The sequence below is a fragment of the Oncorhynchus gorbuscha genome, linkage group LG18 (genome assembly GCF_021184085.1).
Source record: "Oncorhynchus gorbuscha isolate QuinsamMale2020 ecotype Even-year linkage group LG18, OgorEven_v1.0, whole genome shotgun sequence".
Classification (NCBI taxonomy): Eukaryota; Metazoa; Chordata; class Actinopteri; order Salmoniformes; family Salmonidae; genus Oncorhynchus; species Oncorhynchus gorbuscha.
Genome location: NC_060190.1, coordinates 35249407 through 35273268, shown reverse-complemented (window position 1 = coordinate 35273268; position 23862 = coordinate 35249407). Strand labels below are relative to the sequence as shown.

Below are 23862 nucleotides of genomic sequence, written 5' to 3'. Positions count from 1 at the left end.
CTGGCCTTTATGGAAGAGTGGCAAGAAGAAAGCCATTTCTTAAAGATATCCATAAAAAGTGTCGTTTAAAGTTTGCCACAAGCCACCTGGGAGACACACCAAACATGTGGAAGAAGGTGCTCTGGTCAGATGAAACCAAAATTGAACTTTTTGGCAACAATGCAAAACGTTATGTTTGACGTAAAAGCAACACAGCTCATCACCCTGAACACACCATCCCCACTGTCAAACATGATGGTTAAAATTGATGGGAAGATGGATGGAGCCACTGACCCTAGCCCCCCCGACACATAAACTACTGCAGCATAAATACTGGAGGCTGAGACAGGAGGGGTCAGGAGACACTGTGGCCCCATCCGATGATAACCCCGGACGGGGCCAAACAGGAAGGATATAACCCCACCCACTTTGCCAAAGCACAGCCCCCACACCGCTAGAGGGATATCTTCAACCACCAACTTACCATCCTGAGACAAGGCCGAGTAAAGCCCACAAAGATCTCCGCCACGGCACAACCCAAGAGGGGGAGCGCCAACCCAGACAGGAAGATCACGTCAGTGACTCAACCCACTCAAGTGATGCACCCCTCCTAGGGACGGCATGAAAGAGCACCGGTTTGCCAGTGACTCAGCCCCTGTAATAGGGTTAGAGGCAGAGATTCCCAGTGGGGAGAGGGGAACCGGCCAGGCAGAGACAGCAAGGACGGTTCGTTGCTCCAGAGCCTTTCCGTTTACCTTCACACTCCTGGGCCAGACTACACTCAATCATATGACCTACTGAAGAGATGAGTCTTCAGTAAAGACTTAAAGGTTGAGACCGAGTCTGCGTCTCTCACATGGATAGGAAGACCATTCCATTCAAATGGAGATCTACAGGAGAAAGCCCTGCCTCCAGCTGTTTGCTTAGAAAGTCTAGGGACAATTAGGAGTTGTGTTACACTTACCACGTTGGTGACCCACTTGAATCAAAATGCAACACTTCAAAATGTGGCGTGCTGTTTTCTACAAATTGTCCTCTAACCAGGGATGTACTCCCAGGGATGTACTCCCAGATTCCGTGTGGTTTTTGAGCTTTTAACAGGACGTGCAACCTCATCTCTCTCCTCTCTCGCAATTTTCTTTAGCATGATGTCGATGAGTGATGACAAATAAGTGTTGCATTCCCTTGTTTCGCGACCCCTAAATTTAATGCATCACTCCCAAATGTAGCTGCCTCTTCTGCAGGTTGTCCTCTAACCAGGGAGGTAAAATATATCTCCCATTTCCATGTGTTTTTTTGTGTCAGTTTCAACAGCACGTACAACCTAATTTCCCACCTAACCGATATCAGTGATTTATTGCTATTTGTCAAAACAACAGTGTTTCTGGTGCTTGTGCAGTTTATAAGGAGCTTGTTTAAAAAGCCCAGTCAAAACTGTTCGCTGCTCTGGCCCCCAATGGTGGAACAAACTCCCTCACGACGCCAGGACAGCGGAGTCAATCACCACCTTCCGGAGACACCTGAAACCCCACCTCTTTAAGGAATACCTAGGATAGGATAAGTAATCCCTCTCACCCCCCCCCTTTAAGATTTAGATGCACTATTGTAAAGTGACTGTTCCACTGGATGTCATAAGGTGAATGCACCAATTTGTAAGTCGCTCTGGATAAGAGCGTCTGCTAAATGACTTAAATGTAATGTAAATGTAAATACAGGACCATTCTGGAAGAAAACCTGATGGAGTCTGCAAAAGTCCTGAGACTGGGACAGAGATTTGTCTTCCAACAAGACAATGATCCAAAACATAAAGCAAAATCTACAATGGAATGGTTCAAAAATAAACATATCCAGGTGTTAGAATGGCCAAGTCAAAGTCCAGACCTGAATCCAATCGAGAATCTGTGGAAAGAACTGAAAACTGCTGTTCACAAATGCTCTCCATCCAACCTCACTGAGCTCGAGCTGTTTTGCAAGGAGGAATGGGAAAAAATTTCAGTCTCTCGATGTGCAAAACTGATAGAGACATACCCCAAGAGACTTACAGCTGTAATCACAGCAAAAGGTGGCGCTACAAAGTATTAACTTAAGGGGGCTGGAGGAAGAGATCCGAGAGGATCCGGTTCCGGTTGGAGCGAGTGGTCGCATCTGCACGTCGCTCCAACGGGTAGTATAACTTTTTCATTATATTTCATTATATCACAACGGTTTGATTTGTCTTATCTTAGCAATTTCTTCTCAGCTAGCTACATAGCCGTCTTTGTATCAAAGATAATTGCGTAATTATCGTATTTCGCCGTCCTAACGTAGTCTTCACTAGCCAGCTAGCTAACGTCCACTGATTAGCTGCACTGAGAAACTATTACTATTACACTCAACTGAACGACTTGATTAGTTTAGTGTCAGCTACCTACATAGCTGTCTTTGCTGTCTTCGTATCATCGTATCCAATATAATTGTGTTGTTTAGGTTTAGAGTGTGTAGTCTTAGAGTGATTATCTTAATTTACCGAGGTTAGCTAGCCAGCTATTTGTCGTCCTTAACGTAGGTGACTCTGCTAGCTAGCCAACTCTGCTAGCTAGCCAACAGCTAGCCAACGCTAGCCAACGTCTTCTGTATAGAACTCAACTACCCGGTCGCATTCACAGGTTGTATCACTTTTTCACTTCATTTCATTACAGTACAACGGTTTGATTTGTTTGATCGTAGCTAGCTACTTAGCTAGCTACATAGCCGTCTTTGTATCAAAGATAATTGTGTAGTCTAGAGCGATTTTCTAGGTTCGCTAGCCATCTATTGTCGTTCTTTTAACGCAACGTAACGTAAACAACACTGCTAGCTAGCCTGCTAGCCCCCGAATAGCAACACTGCTGAAACTATTACACTCAACGGAACGACTTGATTAGTGTAGTGTCAACAACGCACCCACTGCCAGCTGGCCTACTTCAGCAGTACTGTATCATTTTAATCATTTTAGTCAATAAGATTCTTGCTATGTAGCTTAACTTTCTGAACATTCGAGACGTTTAGTCCACTTGTCATTCAATCTCCTTTGCATTAGCGTAGCCTCTTCTGTAGCCTGTCAACTATGTGTCTGTTTATCCCTGTTCTCTCCTCTCTGCACAGACCATACAAACGCTCCACACCACGTGGCCGCGGCCACCCTACTCTGGTCGTCCCAGCGCGCACGACCCACGTGGAGTTCCAGGTCTCCGGTAGCCTCTGGAACTGCCAATCTGCGGTCAACAAGGCAGAGTTCATCTCAGCCTATGCCTCCCTCCAGTCCCTCGACTTCTTGGCACTGACGGAAACATGGATCACCACAGACAACACTGCTACTCCTACTGCTCTCTCTTCGTCCGCCCACGTGTTCTCGCACACCCCGAGAGCGTCTGGTCAGCGGGGTGGTGGCACCGGGATCCTCATCTCTCCCAAGTGGTCATTCTCTCTTTCTCCCCTTACCCATCTGTCTATCGCCTCCTTTGAATTCCATGCTGTCACAGTTACTAGCCCTTTCAAGCTTAACATCCTTATCATTTATCGCCCTCCAGGTTCCCTCGGAGAGTTCATCAATGAGCTTGATGCCTTGATAAGCTCCTTTCCTGAGGACGGCTCACCTCTCACAGTTCTGGGCGACTTTAACCTCCCCACGTCTACCTTTGACTCTTTCCTCTCTGCCTCCTTCTTTCCACTCCTCTCCTCTTTTGACCTCACCCTCTCACCTTCCCCCCTACTCACAAGGCAGGCAATACGCTCGACCTCATCTTTACTAGATGCTGTTCTTCCACTAACCTCACTGCAACTCCCCTCCAAGTCTCCGACCACTGCCTTGTATCCTTTTCCCTCTCGCTCTCATCCAACACCTCCCACACTGCCCCTACTCGGATGGTATCGCGCCGTCCCAACCTTCGCTCTCTCTCCCCCGCTACTCTCTCCTCTTCCATCCTATCATCTCTTCCCTCCGCTCAAACCTTCTCCCACCTATCTCCTGATTCTGCCTCCTCAACCCTCATCTCCTCCCTCTCTGCATCCCTTGACTCTCTATGTCCCCTATCCTCCAGGCCGGCTCGGTCCTCCCCTCCCGCTCCGTGGCTCGATGACTCATTGCGAGCTCACAGAACAGGGCTCCGGGCAGCCGAGCGGAAATGGAGGAAAACTCGCCTCCCTGCGGACCTGGCATCCTTTCACTCCCTCCTCTCTACATTTTCCTCCTCTGTCTCTGCTGCTAAAGCCACTTTCTACCACGCTAAATTCCAAGCATCTGCCTCTAACCCTAGGAAGCTCTTTGCCACCTTCTCCTCCCTCCTGAATCCTCCGCCCCCTCCCCCCCCTCCTCCCTCTCTGCAGATGACTTCGTCAACCATTTTGAAAAGAAGGTCGACGACATCCGATCCTCGTTTGCTAAGTCAAACGACACCGCTGGTTCTGCTCACACTGCCCTACCCTGTGCTCTGACCTCTTTCTCCCCTCTCTCTCCAGATGAAATCTCGCGTCTTGTGACGGCCGGCCGCCCAACAACCTGCCCGCTTGACCCTATCCCCTCCTCTCTTCTCCAGACCATTTCCGGAGACCTTCTCCCTTACCTCACCTCGCTCATCAACTCATCCCTGACCGTTGGCTACGTCCCTTCCGTCTTCAAGAGAGCGAGAGTTGCACCCCTTCTGAAAAAACCTACACTCGATCCCTCCGATGTCAACAATTACAGACCAGTATCCCTTCTTTCTTTTCTCTCCAAAACTCTTGAACGTGCCGTCCTTGGCCAGCTCTCCCGCTATCTCTCTCTGAATGACCTTCTTGATCCAAATCAGTCAGGTTTCAAGACTAGTCATTCAACTGAGACTGCTCTCCTCTGTATCACGGAGCGCTCCGCACTGCTAAAGCTAACTCTCTCTCCTCTGCTCTCATCCTTCTAGATCTATCGGCTGCCTTCGATACTGTGAACCATCAGATCCTCCTCTCCACCCTCTCCGAGTTGGGCATCTCCGGCGCGGCCCACGCTTGGATTGCGTCCTACCTGACAGGTCGCTCCTACCAGGTGGCGTGGCGAGAATCTGTCTCCTCACCACGCGCTCTCACCACTGGTGTCCCCAGGGCTCTGTTCTTGGCCCTCTCCTATTCTCGCTATACACCAAGTCACTTGGCTCTGTCATAACCTCACATGGTCTCTCTTATCATTGCTATGCAGACGACACACAATTAATCTTCTCCTTTCCCCCTTCTGATGACCAGGTGGCGAATCGCATCTCTGCATGTCTGGCAGACATATCAGTGTGGATGACGGATCACCACCTCAAGCTGAACCTCGGCAAGACGGAGCTGCTCTTCCTCCCGGGGAAGGACTGCCCGTTCCATGATCTCGCCATCACGGTCGACAACTCCATTGTGTCCTCCTCCCAGAGCGCCAAGAACCTTGGCGTGATCCTGGACAACACCCTGTCGTTCTCTACTAACATCAAGGCGGTGGCCCGTTCCTGTAGGTTCATGCTCTACAACATCCGCAGAGTACGACCCTGCCTCACACAGGAAGCGGCGCAGGTCCTAATCCAGGCACTTGTCATCTCCCGTCTGGATTACTGCAACTCGCTGTTGGCTGGGCTCCCTGCCTGTGCCATTAAACCCCTTCAACTCATCCAGAACGCCGCAGCCCGTCTGGTGTTCAACCTTCCCAAGTTCTCTCACGTCACCCCGCTCCTCCGTTCACTCCACTGGCTTCCAGTTGAAGCTCGCATCCGCTACAAGACCATGGTGCTTGCCTACGGAGCTGTGAGGGGAACGGCACCTCAGTACCTCCAGGCTCTGATCAGGCCCTACACCCAAACAAGGGCACTGCGTTCATCCACCTCTGGCCTGCTCGCCTCCCTACCACTGAGGAAGTACAGCTCCCGCTCAGCCCAGTCAAAACTGTTCGCTGCCCTGGCCCCCCCAATGGTGGAACAAACTCCCTCACGACGCCAGGACAGCGGAGTCAATCACCACCTTCCGGAGACACCTGAAACCCCACCTCTTTAAGGAATACCTAGGATAGGTTAAGTAATCCCTCTCACCCCACCCCCCCTAAGTTTTAGATGCACTATTGTTAAGTGACTGTCCCACTGGATGTCATAAGGTGAATGCACCAATTTGTAAGTCGCTCTGGATAAGAGCGTCTGCTAAATGACTTAAATGTAATGTAAATGTAAATGTAAATGGGGCTGAATAATTTTGCACGCCCAATTTTTCAGTTTTTGATTTGTTAAAAAAGTTTGAAATATCCAATAAATGTCGTTCCACTTCATGATTGTGTCCCACTTGTTGTTGATTCTTCACAAAAAAATACAGTTTTATATCTTTATGTTTGAAGCCTGAAATGTGGCAAAAGGTCGCAAAGTTCAAGGGGGCCGAATACTTTCGCAAGGCACTGTAATTGGGCCTCAGTATCTCGTCATGGTATTTTTGTGCATTCAAATTGCCATCGATAAAATGCAATTGTGTCGGCAAACCGCTCCCCCCACGCGACGCCATACATGTGGTCTATGGTTGTGAGGGCAGTTGGATGTACTGCCAAATTCTCTAAAACTACGTTGGAGGTGGCTTATGGTAGATAAATTAACATTCAATTCTCTGGCAACAGCTCTGGTGGACATTCCTGCAATCTGCATGCCAACTTGAGATATCTGTAGCATTGTGTTGTGTGACAAAAATGCACATTTTAGAGTGGCCTTTTATTGTCCCCAGCACAAGGTGTGCCTGTGTCATGATCATGGTGTTTAATAAGATCATTTATATGACACACCTGTCAGGTGGATGGATTATCTTGGCAAATGAGAAATGTTAACAGGGATTTAAACACATTTGTGCACAAAATTTAAGAGAAATAAGCTTTTTGCAAGTGTGGAAAAATACTGGGACCAACACTTTGCATGTTGCTTATATATTTTTGTTCTGTGTATATTATGGTATTTTGTGGTGTGTGTGTCATGTTATCAGGATAACTTACTGCGATAGACATACACACAGGATGCCAGGAAAATAGACCTGAAACACAGACACATTGTGTGATTGCCCACACTGGACAAAACATTCCAATTGAAAGTTACTAATGCAGTCATCAAGTCCTTGGGATCAGTGCTGGTTTTTGCTCTAGCCCAGTATTAGACACCTGATAATTGATCAACTGATACTTGGTCAATGCTTGCGGTGCTTAGGTGCTGGTCTGGAACAAAACCATGCACCCACCAGTTCACCAGGCCTGCAGGTTTTGTGCTTAAAAGTATACTTCAGGATTTAGGCAATGAGGCTCTTTATCTACTTCCCCAGTCTGATACCATTTTATGTCTCTGTGTCCAGTATGAAGCGAGACAATGCAAACCAGCGGTAGTGCAATGACTGTAAATCTATGGTTATCACTTCCAGTCATTGTGCTAATGCTAGTTAGCAATGGCTCGCAAAACTACCTCCAACCTCCTTCATACTGGAGAGAAGCTAGGTTTCCATCCGATTGGCGACAGATTTTCATGCGATCCTCAAAGATCTGTATGAAAACAATATGCACATTTTCCCACCAGAGATGTGTTTCCATCATATTGACTTGAAAGATTAGTGGAATCTGTGTGGGTTGCTGGACTGGTAGGATGACTGACAGTGAAGGTGAACAGGTGGTCACGTGTCAGGTGACAGAGGAATGTATGAGACTGAGGCAGGAATTCCTTTAACCATAAAGTGGTATATTTACTGGGTAGTCTGTGGTGGATTCATGGACGCACAGAACTTCTGGATGAGATGGAGTTAAGGAAGAGAAAGCAGTGAGATCAGGCGATGGCAATTTCCTCCTTTTATGGAGTTGAGATCTGTCGGACATTTCCACCTGACCTAATTAAAGCGCCCCTGGCCCAGCTGAGTAAATGGCAATGAATTAAAGGAGTATTCCACCAACTCCATTGGCCTTTTCTACAGCCACCCCGGAAATTTGTTAAATTCCACACTCCTCAAAAAAGGCTCATTGCTCCCCGTCCTCTGTCATCTCAGGGAGAGGAATCAGTCGGGCAACTGGCCGGATATATGTCCGGTTCTTCACTTGGATCTCCACTGATCTAACACGACCATCGATCCCAGGCATGGTCTTAGTTATACGGCCCACCGGCCAGGAGGCTCGAGGCAGCTGAGGGTCCACCATCATTATTACTTGGCCAGTTTCCAGGCTGGCCATTTCTCTCCTCCATTTCCCTCTGTGCTGTAGACTTGGTAGGTAATCCCGAATGAATCGGGCCCAAAAATGGTCAGCTAAGATTTGGCTGTGTCGCCACCGGCGTCTGCCTACGAGGTTGGTATCAGCATACATGGCTTGAGGAAGTGACGCATCTCGGCGTCCCATCAAGAGCATATTCGGTGTAACCGGATCGGGGTCAGCGATGTCTGTACAACACCGTATCACTCTCGTGATTATTTCTCCCCTGTTTTCAGGTACTTTATTGATGATAAAAATAGTAATTTAAATGTTATAACTAGCGAACATGTCAAGAGTGTTTAAGGTGTGTTTTAGTAACGTCTTGAGGAAGTTAGAGTTAAGGTTGAAGAGTAATATTAGCCCTGCTCGGTTGAAGTGAAGGATAGCGTCGTACTGAGAGTAGCTGCCATTTTATGTCGATTGTGAATGAACATGCGTGTTGTTAATAAGATATTTTGCTGTGTTATTTGTATAATGGGTTTTCTGTTATGTAATGTGTTACTTTTGTGAAATGATTGAACTAAATGTTGACTTGAGAATACAACACCGTATCACTCTCGTGATTATTTCTCCCCTGTTTTCAGGGGCGTAACATTTTTGGAGGCTCCGCTGAGATTGCTGCTCAGATGTCCAGTTTCCACACCCTGGTCGCTGAATTCCGAGCCAGCTAAATCTCCACATAACAACTCAGGCAGGCTGCAGTGAGGAAAGTGTTGCTGTTTGGGGGAAGTTGGAAGTTAGTGGTTAAGTACGTGTCAACTGATGCCATTGATCGACCATCAGAGACAGTAAGGACCATCTAATTCAGAGTCAACTCCTGCACAGTAAAAGTTCCTCCTGTTCTGTCAACATGACAAGCGCCTTGGAAGAACTACAGGAAGAGGTAGTAGGAGAATTACACACCCTGACTAAAGACAAATTACTAGAGATATGTGATTTCCTTGAAATATCAGGCGAACAGAGAAGAGATGTTAAAGACAAATCCCGCATAGCATTAATGACTCGCATTATGATGTTCCTTGAGAGAGAGGAAGTCACAGATTTAGAAGATGGCGGCATGTCGGAATTGTTGCTACTTAGAGACGAAATGACGGAGATGATCAGTGGCAGAGATAACAAAACAGGGCAAGTTGACCATGATATTGAACCAGCCGGAACACATCACAGAATAGAGGAACTGAGAACTGTAACCCCACAACAAGGGGCGGGAACTGAGCAGATTACTGCAGCCAAAGTCAGTGATTCTCTGCGTCAGCCCCAACACCATGCCAATCTTCAGGGGAGCGTGCCGCTCTCACCCAATGCACAGCCCAGCTCATACTGGCGCAAAGAGTTTAAAATTTCTGGTCAGATAGGTGAACCGGGCCAAAAAGAAAAACTGATTTTTTCCAGCCTTGCCCATCAGATTGAAAATGGACTTAACAGAGGATATCCTGAGGTAGAAATAGTAGACGCAGTAGTCAGGGCTATTTCTCCAGGCTCACAGCTACGCAGCTACTTGGAAGGTAAAACCCCAGCTAACTCTTCCCACACTTAGATGTATCCTGCGTTCCCACATCCAAGAGAAGAGTGCAACAGAGCTTTACAAACAGCTAGCTTCAGAAGCACAGCATAGCAAGGAGACCCCTCAAAGCTTCCTGATGCACGTTTTAGATTTGAGGCAAAAAGTACTGTTTGCATCCCAGGAGTCAGAATCAGGGCTTAAGTATGACCCTGCTCTAGTCCAGAGCATGTGTTTACACACAGTCCTTACGGGTCTCCAGAGTGACAGTATCAGGATAGACATGCAGCCTCTCCTGCTCGAGAGCGAAACATCAGATGAGGTTTTGCTAGAGAAGCTTAACATTGCTTGTGCTAATGAGAGAGAAAGACGAAACAAAAAGCGGTTTAATGCCCCACAGCCTGCTACAACTGTAAGTGTAGTCCAGTTAGAGGATATGCCATCTGCAAAGTGTCCTGTGAAGGAAGCCAAAGCTACGATACCCGCAGAACTGTTAACAGAGTTAGCTGACTTTAAGACAGGTGTAGCTTCTCTAAAAGGTCTCAGTGCAGAGATTGCTCAGATTAAGGAGACATTACAGCAGCCTGTTTCAGTCACAGCCTTGTGCCTATGCCCCACCCCCAGTTAGGAGGCCAGATAGGGACCCCCAGCCACCTGTTTCCCAGCAGCAGTATTACAGCAACTACAGTCGGTCCCAAGCACTTGACCCTGCACAGCATCAATATGCACCTAACCGGTATACCAGGGGTGTCAAAGTCAAATGGACGGAGGGCCAAATAAAAAATTTAGCTACAAGCCGAGGGCCGGACTGTTCGAATGTTCATTGAAAAATTTTTAAATGACGCATATAGTCTAGTGAACCTAATTGAACCTACTGAAAACCTAACAAATATATTCCAATATGATCAGATAAATAAAGCAATATTTTCTTATGGCTCTGTCAGTAATCTTTAATTTTCAACAGACACAAAAGACAAATTTCCTTTATATAAAAATCCCCATAACATGAACATTAAATGAAAGAAACCGGTATTCAAGGCACCATCAGTAGCCTATATTTTCTATTTTAGCAAAAGTGGGCTAAATTTACTTCAAAGAAAAAAACAATAATAGCAATTTTCTATCATCCACTCAACTGAAATATTTTTAAAATATAATTGGATTGAAATACAATAAAATAAAGTGCAAAAATCTATTAATCAAAAACAACACTTTGTTTAAGGAGAAGTAACATGCAGTGAAAACAAATATTAAACTTTAACTTTTAAACTTGAACTGAGTAAAAACTCTAAATATGTGATTGCACAGTAATGTTCACTTGTTTGAGGTTGAGGGTGATACTTGGTGTTGTCCCATCTTTTCCACAAGTTCATCAATGTTCGGGGTAAGGCTCTGAGCTGAGGAAATCCTCAGAATTGAGTGGAGGTGTTCAGCAGTAAGTCAACTTCTGTGTGATGTTTTGTTCAAGTTCATCAAAGAAAACAGTTGTTCACACAGGTATGTGCTGCCAAACATAGACAACGTTTGAGCAGCCTGGATGCGCAGCTGGGGCATTGTGTCGGGGAGGAAACGGGCGAACTCCGCAGCACCCACTGCCGCATATTTTGCCCTCAGTGCATCATTGCATTGGAGGTCAATCAACTCCATTTGGAGGTTTGGTGGTGAGCTTTCCACGTCAACAGCAAATGGGTTACCGAGCAGTTCCAACCTGCTTTTTTGTGCTTCAAAGTCAGCAAATCGGCGTCGAAAGTCAGCGGCAAGCATACCTATTTTATCAGCCCACTGTGCGCTCGGGAACGCACTGGTAGAGAGCTTCTCTTTCATGGTCTGGCAGCTGGGAAAGTGGCTCAAATTTTCTTTCCGCATCTGCGTCTCCCACAGAGTCAGTTTGGTTTTAAATGCCTTCACTGTACTGTACATATCAGAGATGACACGATCCCGACCCTGCAGCTGCAAGTTCATTGCATTCAGATGACTCGTAATGTCACACAGAAAAGCCATTTCACACAGAAACATTTCGTCTCAGAGTTGTGTTGTGTCTTTCCCTTTGCTGTCCAAGAACAGACAAATCTCCTCACGAAGCTCGAAACATCTTTGAAGCACCTTTCCCTGGCTTAGCCATCGCACCTCTGTGTGATAAGGCAAATCACCATGCTCCGTTTCTAACTCCGTCAGAAATGCCTTGAACTGGCGGTGATTCAAACCTTTGGCTCTGATAAAGTTAACTGTGCGCGTGATGATGCTCATTACATGCTCCATTTTCAAGGCTTTACCGCACAACGCTTCCTGGTGTATGATACAATGATAAGCTGTCAGCTCACCTGTCGCGTTTTCCTCTTGCATCTTTTCCCGTATCTTCCCCACCAGTCCGCTCCTGTGTCCACACATCGCAGGTGCTCCGTCGGTTGTCAAACCCACGAGTTTTTCCCAAGGCAGCTCCATCTCATTTACACATCTTGACACCTCTTCATACAAATCATGCCCCGTAGTTGTGCCATGCATAGGACGTAAAGCCAAAAACTCCTCTGTCACGCTTAGGCTGGAGTCCACTCCGCGGATGAAAATTGACAACTGGGCAATGTCAGAAATGTCGGTGCTCTCATCCACAGCCAAGGAATATGCAATGAAATCTTTTCCCTTTTTCACAAGCTGCTCTTTTAGATTGATGGACAACTGGTCTACTCTCTCGGCAATGGTGTTTCTGCTCAGACTCACATTTAAAAAGAGTTGCCTTTTTCTGGGCAAACTTCGTCACAAACTTTAATCATGCAGTTTTTGATGAAATCCCCCTCCGTAAATGGCCGGGCTGATTTAGCGATCTCTTCTGCCAAAATAAAACTGGCCTTGACAGCAGCCTGGCCTTGTGATTTGGCTTTTTTGAACAGAGCCTGTCGAGATTTGAGGCCTCGTTTTAATTCCTCTGCCTTTTGTAGCCTTTGTTCCATGTCCATATTCTTGTTTTTGTCCGCGTGTTTCGTTTCATAATGTCGTCTCAGATTATACTCTTTCAGTACCGCCACACTTTCTCCACACAGAAGACACACAGGTTTTCCAGCTACCTCCGTGAACAAATACTCCGACTCCCACCTTGTTTGAAACCCCCGGTTCTCAGTGTCCACCTTCCGTTTTGCCATTTTTGATGGGTATCTGAAAGTTAATTTTACTGTGATGCTGACAACTGCTGTGCCAATAAATATTGAAATGAAGCAGCCTACTGCTCGGTGCGTCACCGTTGCATTGTGGGAAATGTAGTATTGGTGCGTGTAAAAGATCTGCGGGCTGCCGGCTTGCTGCGGTCTGCGGGCCGGTTCTAATAATAAATCAAGATCATCCCAGGGGCCGTAAAAAACCTTCTCGCGGGCCGGATGTGGCCCGCGGGCCTTGACTCTGACATATGTGCGGTATACCAACCACTCTGCTCAAGCTCCAAGGAGGTGTTTTGTCTGCCAGCAGGCCAGAACAGATGCACGCTGCACACACTGCTTCCGATATGTGGGAGTGGAGAACATTTTTAAGCTGGATGTAAAATCTGGGGAGCCAGACCATCAGGGGAGGCCCCTTTAAACGGAAACGGGTTACCGCTGAGGGACGAGTGTTAACCGTAGCTACCAAAAAGTCCCAGAAATGTGCAAATTGTGCCAGAGAAGAGTCATTTGAGAACCTGAAACAATGTTCATCGTGTAAAGAGACACTGTACTGTTCCAAAGTATGTCAAAACCAACATTGGACTAAACATAAGAAAAAAATGCACTCACCTGCAAATTGACTCTACCAGTGAAAGGTTTTCCTGCACAGAGAAAAATGCCCACTCCTTACCATCCCTAGCTCAAGGTTACCACCCCCGTAAGGTCACCTCGCTAGTCGGCAGACAGTGCCTTATTGAGTGTCACCTGAATCGCCACCACCTCCAAGCTCTATGGGACACAGGATCTCAGGTATCGGTCATTGATGAACGATGGAAAGAGGAATCTCTCCCAAACGCAAGGCTGAGAGATGTTTCAGAAATCCTGGACTCAGCTGATGATCTAAGGTTGACTGCAGCAAATGGGACTGAAATGCCGTACCTGGGATGGATTGAAACAACTTTTCGTCTATCCTCTGAAATTGACCAAACAAAGGAACTGATCATCCCAGTGCTGGTAATGAAAGGCTGTCACCTATCTCATCCCATCATAGGTTTCAATGTTATCGAGCACATCCTGACAATGACCGAAAAGACTAAACGATACAGTACAGTAAAAACAGCTTTCCCAAGCCTCAAAAGAAACAAGGTGAGAGCTTTTATACAGGCTGTTAGCGCAGAACAGACAGATGAATACGCAGTGAAAACCAAGAAAGAGAAGGTTGCTGTACCAAAACACAGTAGCATTCAGATTGAGTGCCGTGTAGCTTCCCAGCCTTTCAAAGATGACATGACAATGCTTTTCCAGCCAGACCTGAACCCGCAGTGGCCAGATGACCTTGAGTTCTTTGACACACTAGTCAGAGTCAGTAAAGGTGTTTTTCCAGTTATCCTGCTTGATGTCTCTAACCCCACTGACCACGACATTGCCCCGCTAGGACGCACAATAATCAGTACAGTACAAACCATTATGACTGTGTTACCTGCCCAAGTCTTTGAAAAAAACTGTCACATCAGCCACAGTGAATCACACCAGCGTTCGAACCCCATGTACTGCTACTGAACAGTGGGATCCACCAGTAGATTTAACTCACCTAACCGAAGAACAGAGAGAGGTTGTTAGGCAAATGCTTAGAGAAGAGTGTCACTCCTTCTCCAGATCAGACAATGACATTGGCTGCATTGAACGATTGAAAATGACTATTTCTCTAAAGGACTCTGAACCAGTAAAGCGCACATGCATGTCAGTGCCCAGGCCACTGTATCAGGAGATGAAGGGTTACATTTATGACCTCATAGTCCAGGGCTGGGTTAGGAAGTCAAACTCTTCATATTCCTCACCTGTCGTGTGCGTTCGTAAGAAGGACGGGACCCTCCGGTTGTGTATAGATTACAGAGATCTGAACAGAAAGACACATCCCGACCGCCAGCCCATCCCTCGGGTCCAAGACATCATGGACAGTTTAGGTGGTAATTCCTGGATCAGGGGAAAGCGTATCACCAGGGGTTCATCTCTGAAGAAAGCAGACCACTGACAGCATTTGTGACACCGTGGGGACTCTATGAGTGGATACGTATGCCATTCGGCCTCATGAACGCTCCTGCAGCTTTTCAGCGGTGTATGGAGGAGTGTTTGGAAGGGCTCCGGGATAACATCTGCATTCCTTATCTGGACGACACGCTAGTCTTCAGTAAAACATTCAACAGCCATGTGAATGATGTGCGAAAAGTTTTGCAGCGTCTCAGAGAGTATGGCATTAAACTCAAACCAAGTAAGTGTGATCTCTTTAAACCCCAGGTCCGTTATTTGGGCAGAATAGTGTCTGCAGAGGGCAGCCGAGTTGACCCAGCCGATTTTGAAGCAGTAAGAGCATTGAAAGAAATCAGACCAGAGACTGTGGGCCAGCTCAGAAAAATGCTTGGTTTACTCACGTACTACAGACAGTACATCAAAGACTTTTCTAGGAGTGCCAGCTGCCTGTATGACCTCCTGAAAGCAGATTCAGAGAAATTACCTGACCACCCACGGAAAACAAAAACAAAGAAAGTAAGTCATGTGGTGCCCTCAAACAAGCCAATCCTGTGGACTGACCAGCATCAACAGGCACTTGAACAGCTGATTGAGTGTTTGCTTCACCCACCAGTTTTAGGTTTCCCTGATTTCACTCAGCCATTTGTTGTACACACTGATGCGTCACACCAAGGCTTGGGAGCAGTTCTTTATCAAAAGCAAGAGGGGAAGCTTAGGGTCATTGCTTATGGCTCTCGAACTTTAACAGCAGCTGAGAAGAACTATCACTACCACTCGAGCAAGCTAGAATTTCTAGCTCTAAAATGGGCAATCACTGATAAGTTCCATGACTATTTGTACTATGCTCCCACCTTCACTGTATACAGCGATAACAACCCGCTCTGCTACATTCTGTCTACTGCAAAACTGAACGCAACCACTTCCAGGTGGTTTGCAGACTTGGCTGATTTCCACTTTACAATAAAGTACAGGCCAGGCAGAGAGAACGGTGATGCAGATGCTTTGTCAAGGATGCCACTGGATGTAGAGTCACTGATGAGAGAATGTTCTGAGGAGCTTCCACCAAACACCATCGCCGCCACGATACAAGCAGTGGAGGTACAGAAAGAGGCTGTTGTACCTTGGTCATTTTCAGCTGCATCTATGTCAGTATCAGCTGAAGGTGAGACAACCACTGCAACAACCAGCTCGATCCCAAAAGATGGGATTAGAGAAGCACAAGAATCTGATCCAGTCATCCGTCCTGTGCTCAATTTCAAACTGTCGGGTTCCAAACCGCCAGTTAAAGAGCAAAAGAAATTCAGTCCAAAGACAAAATGCCTATTCAGAGAATGGGACAAATTGACAATAGACAGTGATGGCATTTTGTACAGAATCACTACAGCCCGCAAGCAGTTAGTTCTACCAGAGCAGTACAAAGGTAAAGTGATGGAAGAGTTGCACAATAACATGGGACACCAAGGTACTGACCGCACTGTATCACTAGTACGTGACCGCTTCTTCTGGCCATATATGCAGTCTGACATCGAGCACTATGTGACTAAAAGGTGTAGCTGTGTCAAGCAGAAAAAGCCAGCCCATGCAACAAGAGCTCCTCTGACAAACATTATGACAACACAGCCATTTGAACTGGTATGTATAGACTTCCTTCATCTCGACAGATGCAAAGGGGGATATGAGTACATCCTTGTGATTGTTGATCATTTTACACGTTTCACTCAAGCCTACGCCACCACATCAAAGTCAGGTAAAACTGCTGCAAATCTCATCTTCAATGATTTTGCCCTGAAGTTTGGGTTCCCGTCCCGCATCCACCATGACCAAGGGGGAGAATTTGAAAATCAGTTGTTCCATCAGTTAAAGAAACTCAGTGGCATGGCGGGGTCCAGGACAACACCCTATCACCCGATGGGAAACGGTCAAGCGGAACGCATGAACAGAACATTGTTGCAAATGTTAAAGACACTAACCGAGACACAAAAGTCAAACTGGAAGGAGTCTCTGAACAAACTGGTTTATGCCTATAACTGCACCCGTTGCGAAGTGACTGGCTATTCACCATTTTATCTTCTGTTTGGGAGATCACCCAGGCTTCCAGTTGATATGCTCTTTGGATTGTGCACAGAGGCAGGTTCCAGTAACCAGCGAGAATACGTGGAGAACTGGAAACGAGGGATGGAAGAAGCCTACGCCATTGCAAATGAAAATGCTCAGAAAGCCGCTGAAAGAAGTAAGAAGTACTATGACACTAAAGTTAGGAGTTCAGTACTACAGCCTGGCGAGCGAGTTCTGATTAAAAACCTGACACCAAGAGGAGGACCAGGAAAACTCCGTAACTATTGGGAAGATAAAATTCACACAGTGGTAAGACAAATGGGTTCGGACCTGCCGATTTATGAATTGAGATCAGAAAAGGGTAGGGGACGCTCCAGGGTCCTGCACAGAAATCTGCTCATGTCTTGTGACCACTTACCTTTTGAGACACAACCAGAAATGACCAAAGTGGACAAAAGTCAGAAAACGAGGAGACACCAGCCTGCATCACAGACTCTAGATTCTGATGAAGATAGTGGGGATGAATATGACCTTCATCATGAGCCGCTACAGGTTCCCACACCTCCTACAGTACCTGAGGAGAGGAATGCTGAACCAGCGAGAGAGTGGGAACACAGGCCCTCAACAGTGAAACAGACAGTTGCAGTGCCAGTCCCTGATACGCTACCAGCACAGCCTCTTGTTGAAAAGCGGCTGGAGGAGACAACAACAGTTAAAGACCTGCCTGCTGAAAATTTGCCTGATGATCGTCCACCAAGTGCCTTTCCTTCATATACTGATGCTTCTGAACCTGAGGAACCAGCCTACCAGCTGCCACAAAGAGAGAGACACCCTCCAAGACGTATCACCTATGATCAGCTTGGTATCCCTTCCTGCTACAGTATACAGCCACAGTTGTTCCCTGTCTACTCTGCACCAGGACTGGTTCCATGGCTGCCATCACTACAGCAATGTTACTTTCAGCCACCTTACATGCATGGGCTTCAGCAAACATGAGGCTACAGAGTTGACATGTTTGACCATGGACTACTGTCAGATTTCACAGACTGTCAAAAGAGACAATTTACAGACTGCATATAGATCATTCAAATTGATGGACTGTTGATCAATAGTATGAGAAAATGCTGCTTATGTTATATAGCTGGTCAACAGATATGGACTGTGAATATAACTTGTTAGTTATATTTGAACTGTGACCCGTGACTTCTGCTCAAGTACTACCTTACAGAAGAGGATTTTCTAGGTCCAGTGCATACGAACTGTTGAAGAAGACAATGTTGGTAATGTTGGGACAACATTTATTTTGTCGGGGAGAGTGTGACAGGTTAAAGGACATATTCATAGCCTGTTATACGTTGAAAAGTATTAGTAAGTTCATAGTATGTGAGGATCTTAAAACATCTAAGGTTAAAAAGATGCATTCAGTATTAGTTGATAGAGATTGATAACATTCATATAATTGTGTTAAAGTTCAAATCTGTCAAAGGGTACGAATTGTGAGAGTAATGTGTAAACGTTATATTGATTACTTTATTTTGTGGTGCCTAAAAGTGTTAATCTGTGATCTACGAAATGCTCTTAATCTATGAGCCGGAGATCGATTGCTCTGGTCTCCACGCATATTCCTGGGGAAATTCGCGGTCTTTTCTCATTGAACTAAATGTTGACTTGAGAATACAACACCGTATCACTCTCGTGATTATTTCTCCCCTGTTTTCAGGTACTTTATTGATGATACAAATAGTAATTTAAATGTTATAACTAGCGAACATGTCAAGAGTGTTTAAGGTGTGTTTTAGTAACGTCTTGAGGAAGTTAGAGTTAAGGTTGAAGAGAGTAATATTAGCCCTGCTCGGTTGAAGTGAAGGATAGCGTCGTACTGAGAGTAGCTGCCATTTTATGTCGATTGTGAATGAACATGCGTGTTGTTAATAAGATATTTTGCTGTGTTATTTGTATAATGGGTTTTCTGTTATGTAATGTGTTACTTTTGTGAAATGATTGAACTAAATGTTGACTTGAGAATACAACACCGTATCACTCTCGTGATTATTTCTCCCCTGTTTTCAGGGGCACGACTCGTAAGGCCGTCTTTACAGATTTGATCTCTCGCTCCCATGTTCCTCCAAAATGAGGAGCGCCTGGAGGGTTAAATTTGAATGAGATTTGTTGGTCCATCAGCTGATCCTGGAGGCTGGGTTCCATGGCTTGGAAGGCTTCCTCCAACCTGGCTTCTCCTGCCTTGAAGTTCGTACCTCTGTCAGCCAGGATCTCGTAGGGTTTCCCCTGTCGGGAGATAAACCGCCGTAGGGCCATGAGGAAGGCTTCCGTATCCAAACTCTCCAGTAGGTCCAGGTGGACACATCTGGTTGTCAAACACTTGAATAGAATGCCCCAGCGCTTTTCCACACGACGACCTAACTTGATCATCAAGGGGCCAAAGCAATCTACTCCTGTTGACCAGAAGGGTGGTTTAAGGAGGCGCAAGCGAGCAGGGGGTAAATCTGCCATTTTGGGCACCGTAGCTCCGGCCCGCCATCTCTGACATTCTACGCAGGCGTATTGGTGCTTACGAATGGCTCCTCGTCCTCCAATTATCCAGTACTTCCGCCTCATCTCCCCATCGACCCTCTCTGGCCCTGGGTGGAGAAGCCGCTCATCATAACTCTTGATGAGGAGCCTGGTAAGAGGGTGTCTGGAGTCAAGGATAATTGGGTGGATAGCATCTGGGTCCAAAACCTCCGCTTGGCGCAGCCTCCCTCCGACTCTGATCACTCCAAGGATTGGATCATATTCTGGGGCAAGAGAGAGAAGACGGCTGCCCTTAGCCACTTCCCTACCGGCTTTCAGAGCTTTTAACTCCTCAGGGAAGCTAACTGCTTGTGCTTGCTGGAGGAGTAGTGTCTCTGCCGCGAGGGAGGTAGGTATAGAAGCCACCCCATCTGAGGTCTGGTTTGTGGCTGTGATCAGATCCGGCAGTGTTTGGGATTGTGTTAGGTCAGGGAGAGCCGCTGTTGGTTCCGTAGAAATGCTGTAGCATTGGGCGGACTTCCTTAACTCATGAGCTTCAGTTGGTTGCGGAGGGGCCGCACGCCTGGGGGCTGTCGGCCACTCGTTCTCTGGTTGGGACAAGAATGGTGGTCCCAAGCTCCAGCGATGGGGTTTAGCCAATTCCTTAAGTTAGAGGTTTTACCTCTAGTAATGTCATCAGCAGGATTGTTTATGCTATCAACATACCTCCAGTCCTGGACTTCTGTTAGGTCTTGGATTTCCGCAATGTGAGTCCCGACAGACACCTTATACCTGCAGGACTCCGACTTGAGCCATGTCAATACAGTGGTCGAATCACTCCAGTAGATGACCCTTTGGATTGGCAAGGTGAGCTCGGCTCGCAAGGTAGAGGCCAACTGGGCTCCGGAAAGGGCAGCACTGAGTTCCAGCCTAGGCATTGACAACTGCTTCTTGGGTGCGACCCTGGACCTGGCCATGACAAAGGAGACATGGGTGTGGCCTGCCTTATCCTCCACTCTAAGATAGGAAACCGCCCCATAGGCTCGCTCCGAAGCGTCACAGAACACATGCAGTTCCAGGCATGATCCCAGTTGGTCAACACAGGATGGTACATAACATCGTGGCATTTGGACATCAGAGAGCTCCGTTAACTCAGTTTCCCAACAGATCCATCGTTCCACTAGGTCAGCCGGCTGGATTGGTTCATCCCAGTCCCTCTTGGTCTGCCACAGGTCCTGGACTAAGACTTTGGCCCGTGTTGTGTATGGCAGGATATACCCAAGGGGATCGTATTGACTGGCCAGGGTCCGATAGATGGTGCGCAGAGTGGGGGTTTCGGTACTCGGGGATGAGGTGCTTATACCCCAGAGTATCCGGTATGCAGCTCCACCTCAGTCCTAGAGTGGGCTCTTCTGGGTTAGCACCAGACTGCGTTAGCCATAGTTCACTGCTACTGGACCTAGCTTGTGGCGGGAGGTGCTGGATAACCTCCGCTCTGTTACTAGCCCACTGTTGGACCTCAAATCCCCCTTTGGACAGGAGATTCCGTACTTTATCAAGGAGTGATTTCGCTTCAGCCGTGGATGGGATGCTCTGTAAGCAGTTACCCACATAGAAGGCATTTTCCACTGAATCCAATACTTCTGGGTCACTGTCTGGATGCTCCCGTGCGTGTCTCTGCAGAGCGTATATGGCACAGCAAGGACTGCAGGTGGTGCCAAATGGGAGTACCTGCCATTCATAGATTGTGGGCTCTGCATCTCGTTCCATATCTCGCCAAATGAACCGGAGCAGTGTGGTGGGAAGAGAAAGCAGCGAGATCAGGCGATGGCAATTTCCTCCTTTTATGGAGTTGAGATCTGTAGGACATTTCCACCTGACCTAATTAAAGCGCCCCTGGCCCAGCTGAGTAAATGGCAATGAATTAAAGGAGTATTCCACCAACTCCATGGGCCTTTTCTACAGACTTGTTGTGGATAAAATGCTGTGGGTGATGATAAAGAGCATTTCACAATAACTTTGCAGTTAAATCCCCATGTACCGAATTGTAAATACAAGTTAAATGGGTTTACGTCGCATTTTCATCTCTACTGATGGTTTTGTCACCAAAAATGTTGCATTATATAGCTAATGTGCCCATTCTGATATTGGCATGTGCACTCTAGCCAACATGTCGCAGATACAGGTATAGCCTACATCAGCGATTCTCAACTGGTGGGTTTTGAATGGGCCATGAGTATCTGAGTAAAAAAGTAGTATTTTCTTTAATGAAAAATGCTCCCGTTTTAATTTAAATGACTACAACTAGGTATAAAGTGTGTAGAAATGATAATGAACCCATATTTAATCATAATTTAACATCTGAACTTTTTCTTCTGTCACAGTATTTTCAATGTAGTGTAATTAACAGCGCTGTTTAGTGGATTTGGCTGATTTTTGTAGTCTCAAACCAGTGAGTTTAACATTCTTCATCAAGAATATGGGCAAAATTGAATTACTGACATTGGGAAAGGTGGGACTGTTGTTTCCTTGTCATAGAATTGGTACATGTACTATCAATATAGCATAAAAAAACATCCTGATTGTACTTTGGCAACAAAACCACTGGCCTACATGATGAGATTATTATAGACAAAAGAGCGAGATTATTTGTATTTGTCAAACGGCCGACAAACCAAACATCAATTATGTCACCTGAATAAATACCCTCAATATTTATTGGAAAGGAGCATCAAGCTCATCACATTGCACTTTCACCACTCTGTGAAGTTCATCATAATTGATTTCATCTGTACAATTAAAGTTTTTTTTCGGGGGGGGGGGGGGGGGGCAACTCAGTCAGACTTTAAATTTACTCTTGAAAGTTGGAGTAGCAGAATGCAAAACGTGCAATTTCGAAATTGGGTAGTGTGTCATCAGTTTGCCTCTTGTCATGTCAGTCATTGCATACCATATAGCTATTTATAACTGCTCAGAAATGTTGAGATGAACTAGTCCATGTCAGATAACGTGTTTTAGCTTGGTTCTTTTTAGTCCAAAGATTTTGTAGAAATGTTCGAGTCACTCATATCACATGAATACACATTGGACATAGCAAAATGTATAGACGTGCAAAATCTGCTTTAAAACTGCAAAATAATATCTGCACCCCATGACAAATATGTGTAGAATTGCAGGAAATAAGCTTTAAACCTGCTAATTGTTCTCTCCGCCAACAAGAGGGGTGTGAACAGTGCTTGTGCCCATAGAAATACAATTGGATTGTGCAGGGGATGTTCCCCAATTTTGGAAGGGGGGCCTGAGCGAAAAAGTTTGGGAACCCTGGCCTAAAAAAAAATGTATATTTTGTGGGGGACCACACGTCATCGCGTGACTCCAAGTTACTTCAATATGATGATTATTATAGCAATATTTGTGCATAAAAGCGTTTCCACCGCCATTTCTCGCATAATTCATTTTACACACACAAAAAGATCCCACCTTGTCTTGCGTATTTTTTGTCGACATTTTGAATTGTGTCTTAGAAATGTACTGTTTCTATCAGGCCCGTCGTGCGTGACATTTTTTATCCGACAGTAGGCTACTTTACTCGCATAAAAAGGTTGAATGAAAACCTGGTTACAGAGACATGAAAAATAATATTCAGGAGTTCATCTGACTCTGGGGAAGTAGATAAAGGGACTCATTGCCAAAATCATTGTCAATAGTTTACAGGTCAACAAGATGAAGGCAACTTACTTGTTCCCGGGCGGGATAGTACTGAAATCAGTACAGTGAGACCCACAGCTATGACATGCGCAGCGATCACTGCGACCCTTCGCATCCACACATATAGCCAGAACTCGCTCATCCCCAGCCCCTCGCCGACCGGGCTGTACTCCACATCTGCGCGCATCTCTCCGCGGCCGGCTAAATGGAGAGCGTGCGGGCTAACTGTACAATGATAAATCGATGGTCTGTGTTCGCTGAGCGTCGTGGCAGATACATGGAGATCAGTTGGATATAAATCGGGCCAGTTAATGTTCTTGAACCGTTGGCGCCAGTCTATCCGTGACCGCGCTCGGGACTCTTGCGCAGCAAGGATGTATCAAATTGCATCACATTCATAAACGTATCACAAACTATGTTGACCAACACATCACAGGAAAACGACACGATGGATGTGCGGTCTCAACGGATTAGTCTGTAGCTAGTAAATCCCCTCCTGTTACAGAGATTATAAAACGGCAGCATTTTACTGTTACGCACCTACGTAGACTAAATCAAATTCCAGGCCGGCAGGTTTCGTTCCAAAACATCCCGCAGATAATGACCAGCTGATACTTTTTGTCCAGCGCACCTGGAATATTTACTGTAGGCCTACTACCACTGGTTCAAGTCGATCAGGTGGGTTCTCCAATTCCACTTCCTGGATAGAATCTCTTGGTGGATGAGACATGGGGGAGTTATTTTACACTTGCCCG

At 46.3% G+C, this 23862-nt stretch overlaps 1 protein-coding gene across 1 annotated transcript in view; it reads right to left on the bottom strand.

Moving 5' to 3' along the window:
* The window catches only part of LOC124004082 (probable transmembrane reductase CYB561D1), a 27924-nt gene extending 4062 nt beyond the window's left edge, over positions 1 to 23862 (bottom strand). The window contains exons 1-2 of the mRNA XM_046312865.1: positions 23138 to 23862; positions 6953 to 6990 (exon numbers count right to left, since the gene is read on the bottom strand). Of these exons, the coding sequence (XP_046168821.1) occupies positions 6953 to 6990; positions 23138 to 23294 (195 nt within the window). The 5' untranslated portion in view covers positions 23295 to 23862. The remainder of the gene's footprint in view (positions 1 to 6952; positions 6991 to 23137) is intronic.